General features: G+C 37.7%; 1 protein-coding gene across 1 annotated transcript in view; it reads left to right on the top strand.

Annotated features, from left to right (window-relative positions):
- AOPEP (aminopeptidase O (putative)) overlaps positions 1 to 12,334 on the top strand; it is a 1,396,509-nt gene that overhangs the window by 211,356 nt on the left and 1,172,819 nt on the right. Inside the window, exon 3 of the mRNA XM_053702422.1 lies at positions 1,001 to 1,167. Coding sequence (XP_053558397.1) covers positions 1,001 to 1,167 — 167 coding nt within the window. The remainder of the gene's footprint in view (positions 1 to 1,000; positions 1,168 to 12,334) is intronic.

Raw genomic sequence — 12,334 nt, 5'->3', positions numbered from 1 at the left:
TACCTGCTTTTTCAAATAAAGATAGCGAGAGAACGAAGAAAAATTGATAATAGGACTAAATTAGAAAGTTGCTTAAAATTGCATGCTCTATCTGAACTTTGTGTTGCTGTCTCACTCCGGAGTACATGGCTATCTGAATTTAACATGAAAGAAACATTTTAGGTTTAGTATCCCTTTAAATGAAATCCAGCTGAAGAATCTGCTTTATCCAGTTTATTCACATCAACAACAAGTCCAGTCCATTGCTACAGCCAAGCCTGATCTGAAATTCCCAGAAATGTAAATGGTGGCCATTCTAAATGAGGATGAATTCAAAGTTGACCCCTCTCATGCTTTTGACTAATGTGATGTATGTAAACTTTAACTAATCAAACACCATATATGTAATGTTTGCCATTAAAAAAAAGTATGTGTGTACCTTGTTTTGTTTTAATCCATCTGTGAAAGGGTTAAACTAGTTCATATAGTAATGCTTTTATTACAATGTTATGCCGGCCCATTTGGATTAAATCTTTTTTATTTTTTTTTATTTAAATGACAATTCCATTGACGATCCAATCAACATGTATGCCATATGACAATCTTGAAGCCCAGCCCCTTTTAAGCTCTTAGAAAGCCTATATAGAGAGTGGATGGAACTGCCAAAAAGTGGAAAATAAGGGGGCCGGATAAACAGACAATACCAAATAGGATTATGAACATTTTATTAAAAAATATATATACAATTAAAAAAAAATAATGATGTGGTTTTATATTTGTAACTAATATATTTTTCATTGCAACATTCTTATAGTCTGAAATTGACCATAAATTTAAACCAATCGCTGTATTCAAACGTGTGCTCAATAATAGTTATCCAATAATTTGATACTTAAACAATGTGACGGGTAAAAGAGCAAACATTTGTATTGTTGACAAAATTAATGTATATCCTTTTTATAAGTTTAGTTTAAGAATAACAAATATGTATTTTGTTTCAATGTATTTCTTCTCTTTCTAGGCCATGTGTTTACACAATTGGTTCTCCTATCAACAATAGAGCACTTTTTCCTTGTCAAGATCCACCAGTAGCAATGTCAACTTGGCAGGCTACAGTCCGGGCTGCAGATAAGTTTGTTGTTTTAATGAGTGGGGAAAATATTTCTGCTCCAATGCAGTGCCATGAAGGTAAGTGTAATATGTTTCTAAATAACTCCCTAATATGGTATAGATATACAGAATGAGCTACATATTCATTGAATATGACCACATTTCCAAAATTGTTTACAAAGATACTGCGTCACTTATTTATCGAGTGCAATGGAAGTTTTTTTGTTTTAGTATCATAACTTCCCAAATTTATAAAGTTAGCACTGACTTTGTCCTGTTCTTAAGATTGTATATTGATTGTTGGATACTTATTTTCATACCATAGAAAGATAGGCAACAATAACTTGTCCATTGGGTCACTGAGAACATGTATAATAATAATAAATATCAGAACACAGTTCTGTTTTTATATATATATATATATATATATATATATATATATATATATTAATCATTATATTTAAATCAGTATATATATAAATCAATATTTGGTTTCATTTCCCTTTGTCTTCAAAACAAGATTCATTTTAGGTACACTTCCACACAGTTTTTTTAGGAACTTGGCAGGTAGGTTGTTTCAAATTACTTGGGAACTAAACATAGTTCTTCTGTGGATTTAAAAGGACAGGAACCCCCATATTTAAAAAAAACTATCCAATTTACTTCTCTTATCAATGTTGTTTCATGATCTTGTTATCATTTGCTGAACGAACAGCATTACACACTGGAAGCTCGCTGCACCAATCAGCAGCTAGCTCCCACTAGTGTAGGATATGTGCGTATTCTTTTTCAACAAGGGATGCCAAGAGAATGAAGCACATTTGAAAATAGAAGTACATTTTAAAGTGTTTTAAAAATACATGCAAGTTTAATTTTCACTTTCCTATCCCTTTAAGCAGCCTCTTTTGCTTCTGTCTCTTTTGCTTCTGTAGTCACAAACAGACTTGATGATGTTGAGATCAGGGGTGTGTTGGGGCCATACCATCTCTTCCAAGACTCCTTGTTCTTCTTAATGCTGAAGATAGTTCTTAATGACTTTAGCTGTATGTTTGGGATCGTTGTCATGCTGCAGAATACATTTGCGGACAAACAGATGTATCTCTGATGGTATTGCATGGTGGATAATTATCTACCTGTAGTTGTAAAGTTTGAGGAGACAATTAATTCTAACCAAATCTCCAACTCCATTTGCAGAAATACAGCCCCACATTTTCAAGGAACCTCCACCATGCTTCACTGTTGCCTGCAGATACTCATTCTTATACCACTCTACAGCCCTTCAGCGAACAAACTGCCTTCTGCTAAAGACAAATATTACAAATTTTGACTCATCAGTACAGAGGACCCTATTTCAACTCCAGGGAATCAGATGCACACCATCCAACTTTCCTTTGAAATAGCTGTATGCTTACGGTGAAACGTACGTCAGGAACATTAACTGAATGTCACTATACGTTGTTTACAAGTAAGGTCGCCAGGACAGGTATTGAGAGATTACTACTTACCCAGGGGGCACGCTATTTCTCTCCACCTAAGGATAAGTTATCTCTCCCACTTAAAGCTCTGCTAGTGGTTCGATACCCGAGTGACTGTATACTTTGACGTATATATATTTGTGACTTTTAATAATTTTATGTATTTTAAATAAATAATCTTTTTACCTGAAGTAGCTGTTTTCGGTTGGTATATACTGGTTACCTGGCAGTATAAAACTGGGTGTGCGCCTGTACCTAGAGCCTGGAAGGCTCAGCAATGTGCAAGAAACCCCTTCAATCACTGGAATTGAGGAGGACTCCCACAGATCACCCATATCCTTATACACTATATATTATTGTTACTTCTATATTTTGTGTATTATTTAGTTTATCACTTTTTATTTTCACATATTTATTCACTAAGTAATTATTGTACTTTTGTTGATCAAGTACAGAGGACATTATCAGTCACTTTGGTGCTGGGTCCGTTGCCAGAGTGAGAGTCATGAATCTGTCTGATCTGTTGATCTTAGCCGCATATCACCGTTATTGTGAACCTTCTTAAGCTAGAGAGCTTGTGCTCAGCTAAAGCTCCTGGTCCTTTTTAAGAGAGGCTTTGCGGGGGATCCCTCCTCGGCAGGTAGTTTTCTCTACTGTGTTCTGGGTTCTGTTCCTTCTTTTCCTGTCCCTTTTTGGGAAGGTCCTGTCCTGAACTGTTTTGGAGTTTTTCTGGAGAAGGTCTTGTTGGCTTTATAGCTAGGATGGTGACCTGTGGTCGCTAAGTCCTTGTTTGTAGCAGGACGCCTATGGCTTGGAGGAGCATATTCAGATATCTGATGCTGTTTTTCAGCTGCTCCCGGGTACAGTTCGTCTTTCGTTGCTCTATTCTGGGTGCGAGTGAGCGCTCTGTGTAGGGGAGGGATTTTTCTTTCCTCCTTTTAAGTTCTTAGGACTTTTCTTGGTTCTTTGTTTGAGGTAGAGGGGGTTTTACAAGTCCTCCCTTTGCCTTGCTGGGTCGGCAGGGTCTTTTCATAGGTGCCCTGTTCCTCATGGTTCTCTCTCTTGGAGTTCCTTTTCTTGGTCCTAGTTCCTTTGGGTTCTGAGGGTCTTTTCGGACTCGTTTAGTGGAGTCTCTTTCTTCCCCACGTGGGGAATGTAGATGTTTCCCCGCCCGCATTGTTCATAAGGTACGGCCGTATTTTTTTGTTTCTTCTGGCACCTTTTTCACCCTGATATTTCTTCTACTGTTCCTTGTACCCTCGGCAGAATGACTGGGGGATGAGGGAAGTGGGGGAGGTATTTAAGCCTCCTCCTGGTGTCCAAGTTCTGAATTCCCAAAAGTAATGAATGCAGCTGTGGACTCTTCCCGTCAGAGGAAAAGAAAATGATCAGGTAAACATAATTTAAGTTTTTTCACACCTAAAACTTTAGCACAGTACTGTTTGTGTGTGTGTGTGTGTATATATATATATATAACAGCTGAGCTGTTATAATTGCTGAGCTGTCTAAAATTTAAAATAACTTTTCAAGTTCAAAAAGCATTTCAATATATTCTTCACAGCCAAGCATTTAAGGTATTTTTATACAATGGGGTAGATTTATTATATGGTGGACGGACATGAGCGAATCATGTCCGCCCGACAACGCTAAATGCCGACAGCATACACTTGTGAAATGTTTCTGCAATGCGGCCCCCTGCACATTTGCAGCCAATCGGTCGCTAGCAGAGGCCGTCAATCATCCCAATCATATCTAAAAGGTGACGGACCGCTGCTTCTTAAGCATCCGCTGCTTGTAAAATCACCCTAATGTTAAAACAGTCTCCTACATAAAATTTCTAAGGTGAACGAGAAACTAAGCAGCTTTACAGGCAGTGGCTTCAGTTGTTCAATAGGCACAGAAGCACCTATATTACCTAACAGTCATTCATCTTCAAAGTCATTAATTGGGGTTTTCCATAGATAGATCTTATGGTCAGGAGTCACAGTTGTCTAGTAAACTGATTTTTCAGCCATTATCCGATTGGCAGAATTAGCAGGGACTGATGTATTCTCACAAGTATAGGATTTAAAGATGGCATGTGTGTTCCCTCCTCTACCTCATATTTCGCATCTGATCCACAGAATCAGAAGAGAGGCAGGGCAATAATTCTGCTTACTCTTTACTGGCCAAGGATACCGTCGTTTCTGGTTCTGCTTCTGTTTGCAATTCACCCTCCATGGTTTCTCCATGAATTCCTGGTGTGCTTCAACAAAGGCCTATTCTTCATCCTCACAAGTTACATTTTGCTTGCTGAATGGTCAAGGCTTAGTAAACTGAATATCCCATCCATAGTGATTGATATACTTTTACTGGCAAGATTTTTTTTTAGTTCTGAAGCTTACTATAGGAAATGGGATATATCCTCAGTATGGATGTTAAGTAATAACTTTTCTACAGAAGGTTTTCAGTTATCTCATTTTCTGCATTTTCTCTATGATAGTTTTCACCGGGATTTATCTTCAGCTACCCTGAAAGTTGCAATCTATCAGTAATATCAGGAGAATGGAAGAGAGAAGATGAAAGAAAACAAAAAAAAAAAAACACCATCTAGGTCCTGGTGTGGCTTCTAGGACAAACAGATAGTTTGTAGGTTCAGGATGTATCAGATTTCCACCTCTCCAACATGTATTCATGAATTTCCACTTTACCATCTCTCAGTAAATGGTATCTTGTAGAAGCCATTCTACTTGAGTTTTCCACTCATCTACAGTAGGAATGGTTTGGGTTTTCCAATATCTAGGGATCAGTGTTTTGGCATGGTTTAGCATTATATAAAGATGACTCTTTTCGCTTTGTCTTTTAGTTTGGGCAGGCCATGGAATAGGATAGTATGTGGTTGGTTCAGGATAGGTGTCCCTATTTTGGTTTCCATAGTTTTAAAAATATCTTCCCAAAAACTCCTCAGTCTTTTACACCCCCACCAAACATGCAATATGTTTCCCTCTTCACCACAGCCTCTGGATATCTGGTCTCTTATTATGAAGTGGTAATTCTGGGTTTCGTTCAAACGAGGTTAGGGGAGAATATATAGATGAGACCTGCAAATGAGTTCTTATTATCTTATCCCATTAATAAAATAATACTAATAAAATTCCTCTTAGACCAGATATTCTTTTATGATCGATGGCCTATATTTAGAGAGTAACCCACATTTTCCATCTGACGTATATCTCTACTGATTTGTACCCATAATAATTTGTCTGGAGCATTTGAGCACCATTCAGCTTGATCTTGTAGAGTGATTGCTTTTTTTATTAGTCTAAATTGGATAGACCTAAACCTCCTGATTCTTTAGGGAGGTTAGAATTCACAACCTTAGGAAGAAATTTAAATGAAGTCCGCAAAACTGCCTTATCCTGATGGAAAATCGGAAAAGGAGATTCACAAGAAAGTGCAGATAATTTGGACACTCTTCTAGCAGAAGAAATGGCCAAAAGGAACAACACTTTCCAAGAAAGTAATTTAATGTCCAAAGAATGCATAGGCTCAAAGAAGGAGCCTGTAAAGCCTTCAAAACCAAATTAAGACTCCAAGGAGAAGAGATTGATTTAATGACAGGCTTAATACGGACCAAAGCCTGTACAAAACAGTGAATATCATGAAGCTTAGCAATCTTTCTGTGAAATAAAACCGAAAGGGCAGAGATTTGTCCCTTCAAGAAACTTGCAGACAAACCCTTATCCATACCATCCTGAAGAAGCTGCAAAATTCTAGGAATTCTAAAAGAATGCCAGGAGAATTTATGAGAAGAACACCATGAAAAATAAGTCTTCCAACCTCGATAATAAATCTTCCTAGAAACAGATTACGAGTCTGTAACATAGTATTAATCACTGAGTCAGAGAAACCTCTATGACTAAGCACTAGGTGTTCAATTTCCATACCTTCAAATTTAATGATTTGAGATCCTGATGGAAAAACGGACCTTGAAACAGAAGGTCTGGCCTTAATGGAAGTGGCCAAGGTTGGCAAATGGACATCCGAACGAGATCCGCAAACCAAAACCTGTGAGGCCATGCTGGAGCCACCAGCAACACAAATGATTGTTCCATGATGATCTTGGAAATCACTCTTGGAAGAAAAAACAGAAGTGGAATCCACCCAAACAAGTATCTGAGTGACTTCTTTCATAGCTTGGGGACTGTGAGTCCCACCCTGATGATTGACATATTCCACAGTTGTGATATTGTCTGTCTGAAAACAAATGAACGGTTCTCTCTTCAACAGAGGCCAAACCTGAAGAGCTCTGAAAATAGCACGGGGTTCTAAAATATTGATTGGTAAACTCGCCTCTTAGGTTTCCAAACCCCTTGTGCTGTCAGAGATCCCCAGACAGCTCCCCAATCTGAAAGACTTGCATCTGTTGTGATCACAGTACAGGTTGGACGAACAAAAGAGGCCCCTTGAACTATACGATGGTGATCTAACCACCAAGTCAGAGAGAGTTGAACATTGGGATTTAAGGATATTAATTGTGATACCTTTGTATAATCCCTGCACCATTGGTTCAGCATACAAAGCTGGAGAGGTCTCATATGAAAATGAGCAGAGGGGATCGCGTCCGATGCTGCAGTCATGAGACCTAAAACTTCCATGCACATAGCTACTGAAGGGAATGATTGAGACTGAAGGTTCTGACAAGCTGAAACCAATCTTATTCGTCTTTTGTCTGTTAGAGACAGAGTCATGGACACTGAATCTATCTGGAAACCTAAAAATGTGACCCTTCTCTGAAGAATCAAGGATCTTTTTGGTAAACTGATCCTCCAACCATGTCTTTGAAGAAAAAACACTAGTTGATTCATGTAAGATTCTGCAGAATGTAAAAACTGAGCTAGTACCAAGATATATCGTCCAAATAAGGAAACGCCACAATACCCCGTTCTCTGATTACAGAGAGTAGGGCACCGAGAACCTTTAAAAAGATTCTTGGAGCTGTTGCTAGGCCAAATGGAAGAGAAACAAATTGGTAATGCTTGTCTAGAAAAGAGAATCTCAGATACTGATAATGATCTGGATGAATCGGAATATGAAGATATACATCCTGTAAGTCTATTGTGGACATATAATGCTCTTGCTGAACAAAAGGCAGAATAGTCCTTATAGTCACCATTTTGAAAGTTGGTACTCGCATAACGATTCAAAATTTTCAGATCCAGAACTGGCCTGAATGAATTTTCTTTCTTTGGGACAATGAATAGATTTGAATAAAACCCCAGACCCTGTTCCTGATACGGAACTGGTATGATTACCCGGGAAAGCTACAGGTCTGAAACCTACTTCAGAAAAGCCTGAGCCTTTACTGGATTTGCTGAGATGAGTGAGAGAAAAAAATCTTCTCACAGGAGGTCTTACTCTGAATCCTATTCTGTACCCTTGAGAGACAATACTCTGAATCCATTAATTTTGGACAGAATCTGCTCAAATGTTTTGGAAGAATCTTAATCTGCCCCCTACCAGCTGAGCTGGAATGAGGGCCGAACCTTCATGCAGACTTGGGGCTGGCTTTGGTTTCTTAAACGGTTTGGATTTACTCCAACTTGAAGAAGGTTTCCAATTGGAACCAGATTCTTTGGGGCAAGGATTAGATTTCTGTTCCTTATTTTGTTGAAAGAAACGAAAACGGATAGAAGCTTTAGATTTAACCTTAGTTCTTTATCCTGAGGCAAAAAAACTCCCTTCCCCCCAGTGACAGTTGAAATAATCGAATCCAACTGAGAACCAAATAACTTATTACCTTGGAAAGAAAGAGATAGTAATCTAGACTTAGATACCATGTCAGCATTCCAATATTTGAGCCACAAAGCTCTTCTAGCTAAAATAGCTAAAGACATAGATTTAACATTAATTTTTATGATATCAAAAATAGCATCACAGATAAAATGATTAGCATGTTGAAGCAAGCAAACAATGCTAGACAAATCAGGATCTGTTTCCTGTTGCGCTAGACTCTCCAACCAAAAAGTTGATGCAGCTGCAACATCAGCCATAGAAATGGCAGGCCTGAGAAGATAGCCAGAATATAAATAAGCTTTCCTTAGATAAGATTCAAGTTTCCTATCTAAAGGGTCTTTAAAAGAAGTACTATCTTCCATAGGAATAGTAGTACGTTTAGCAAGAGTAGAAATAGCCCCATCAACTTTGGGGATCTTTTCCGAAAACTCCAAACTAACTGCTGGCAAAGGATCCAATTTTTTTAAACCTTGAAGAAGGGATAAAAGAAGTACCAGGCCTATTCCATTCCTTAGAAATCATATCAGAAATAGCATCAGGAACTGGAATAACCTCTGGAGTAACCACAGGAGGTTTATAAACAGAATTTAAACGTTTACTAGTTTTAATATCAAGAGGACAAGTTTCCTCAATATCTAAAGTAATCAACACCTCTTGTAACAAGGAACGAATATACTCCATTTTAAATAAATAAGTAGATTTGTCAGTGTCAATATCTGAGGAAGGTTCATCAGAGGAGGATAACTCAGTATGTTGTCGGTCATTCGAAATTTTATAAATTTTATGAGAAGTTTTAAAAGACCTTTTACGTTTATTAGAAGGCGGGATGGCATACAAAGCCTTCTGAATTGAATCAGCAATAAAATCCTTTATATTCACAGGTATATCATGTACATTAGATGTTGAAGGAACAACAGGCATAGTACTATTACTGATGGATACATTCTCTGCATGTAAAAGCTTATTATGACATCTATTACATACCACAGCTGGAGATATAATCACCACAAATTTACAACAAATGCACTTAGCTTTGGTAGAACTGTTATCAGGCAGCAGGGTTCCAATCAGGATCAGATTGAGACATCTTGCAAAATGTAAGAGAAAAAACAACATATAAAGCAAAATTATCAATTTCCTTATATGGCAGTTTCAGGAATGGGAAAAAAATGCAAACAGCATAGCCCTCTGACATAGAAAAAGGCAAGATATGCAAGAGGCATATATATAATTAAATTATTTGGGGCCAAGTATGACGTACAACGTAACTGAAATTTTTTTGGTGCTAACAACATCCGGAAATGACACACTCGCGTCATTAACGACGCAACCTTGCGCAAGGAACTCAGTGTCAACTAAGATGCTAGAAATGAAGAATTTGCATCATCGGATGTATCTTCGCGGCAATAAAATTCTCGCGCCAAGAATGACGCAATATACTTTAGCATTTTGCGCCCTTGTGAGCCTAATTTTGCCAGCGAAATTTATTGAAAAAAGCAATCAATTTAAAAAAAGACTAAACCCCAGGTAAGAAAAATATTTCCTAAATATGTTTTCCTCCAAATATGAAACTGACAGTCTGCAAAAGGAAATATACATAAACCTGACTCATGGCAAATATAAGTACAATACATATATTTAGAACTTTATATTAATGCATAAAGTGCCAAACCATAGCTGAGAGTGTCTTAAGTAATAAAAACATACTTACCGAAAGACACCCATCCACATTTAGCAGATAGCCAAACCAGTACTGAAACGGTTATCAGTAGAGGTAATGGAATATGAGAGTATATCGTCGATCTGAATAAGGGAGGTAGGAGATGAATCTCTACGACCGATAACAGAGAACCTATAAAATAGATCTCCCGTGAGGAAAACCATTGCATTCAATAGGTGATACTCCCTTCACATCCCTCTGACATTCACTGTACTCTGAGAGGAACCGGGCTTCAAAATGCTGAGAAGCGCATATCAACGTAGAAATCATAGCATAAACTTACTTAACCACCTCCATAGGAGGCAAAGTTTGTAAAACTGAATTGTGGGTGTGGTGAGGGGTGTATTTATAGGCATTTTGAGGTTCGGGAAACTTTGCCCCTCCTGGTAGGATTGTATATCCCATACGTAACTAGCTCATGGACTCTTGCCAATTACATGAAAGAGAATGCCCCTTCGTTCATGGTTGTAAGTGTGCAAAGTATCATGGACTGCGAATTCCATTAACCTGTTGTTACATTTTTTAATTATTCTTTTAAAAAGGATGGAGGTTCTTTTAGATGTGTGTAGTTGAGGGTCTAAGGGAAAATTCAAATCTCCTCCTATCAAAAGGGAGCCTTTTTTAATGTCCAGTATTTTATTAGATAAAATCTTAAGAAAGTTGTGTTGGTTGGTATTGGGTGCATAAATATTACCTTATGTGGTTGGTTTATTGAATAAAAGGCCAACTAATATTCGGTATCGGCCCTCAGGGTCTTTTTCCTCTTGTAACAATTGGAATGGGATTGATTGTTTTATTAGTATGCCTACCCCATTTTTCTTGGATGCCTGAAGAAAAGTAAGTTACAGGAAATCTAGAGCTCTGACAATTTGGTTCTCTACCTCTTTTAAAATAGGTTTCCTGCACAAATTCTATATCACCCTTTAATTTAGTAATTTCTCCTATTACCATTGCTTTTGTTTCATGTGTATTGAGCCCTTTGGTGTTGAGTGTTATCAAGCTCAATGATTACCTAGTTTGGGTGGAGGCCATTTTGTAAGTTTAATTTATGAGAGTGAGAGTGAGAAAAAAAGGGGGGGAGGGGGTTAAGAAAAAGAAAATGTCAGATAATGGGGGACAAGTGAGGCTAGAGCCTGATACAATGTCTACTCAACTATTACTTTTGGCTAGGGATTATACAACGATGTGTCTAATAACTCTAGCCAGTAACAATGAAAGATAAAGGAAGATAATAAGAAATAATTACAATCCGAAGTTAAGGTTCCGACCTCAGATTTAAACTGCAGATTACTGATTTCAATCTTTTGGTGCAATTATGCTGACAGGGAATCCCCATCTACATGGGATCTTCTGTTCTCTTAGGACCACTGTAATGTGTTTGAGTTCTCTTCTTTTTTGTGTGACTTGGCTCAAATCTGGAAAGATCTGTAGTTATTTTCCTGCATGCATTGTTTGTTGTTTAGCTCTGGCACATTATGTATACATTTCTTCTCCGTTCTGAAAGCTTAAGAATTTAATGATGACGTCTCTTGGAGGTGCTTTTTGTGGGCGTTTGGGTCTCAGAGCTCTATGTGCTTGTTCTACTGTTATTTAGAGGATGGAGTGCCTTTAATTGTGCAGAATACATCTTGCAGATAGCCAGGTAGGAAAACAGGTGTTATAGATTCTGGTATCCTGTGGATATTGTTTGTTCTATTTCTGTTATCCAGATCTTCTACCTATTCCATAGGAAGTAGATATCATTATCATGGGTTTGCAGTTGCTCTGTAGAGTTGAGGATGCAATGTTCCATGTTATCTTGTTTTTCCTCAATAAGTTGAACCTTCTGTGTTGCCGCGGTTAGTTATTTTTTCAATTCTCCAAATAGTTGCTGCACTCCCGATAACACAGCTTTTATATTATCTTTGGCAGATAGATATTTGAGGTCGTGTTTTGTGATACGGGAATTGTCAGGTTAATCAGATTCATGAACTTGTGTAGTAATCAGCTGTGTGTGAGTTGTTTGTGGTTCAGTTAATGTATCTACAGTCAATTCAGGTGTTTTCAAGTACTGATTCAAGGTGGAATTTAGTTTTTATATTATCCCTCCCTTTATTCTTGTTACTTATGGACTTCAATATCTTGGATATTACATCCCATCAGTAACAACTCTCGTGGACTCTCGACACCTATATGAAAGAAAACATAATTTATGTAAGAACTTACCTGATAAATTAATTTCTGGCAAGAGTCCATGAGGCCCACCCAATTTTTACTTTATTTTTGGGTTATTTTT

The sequence above is a fragment of the Bombina bombina genome, chromosome 2 (assembly GCF_027579735.1).
Source record: "Bombina bombina isolate aBomBom1 chromosome 2, aBomBom1.pri, whole genome shotgun sequence".
NCBI lineage: Eukaryota > Metazoa > Chordata > Amphibia > Anura > Bombinatoridae > Bombina > Bombina bombina.
Note: the sequence above shows the minus strand (reverse complement) of the source record. Positions and strands in the feature narration are given on the sequence as shown.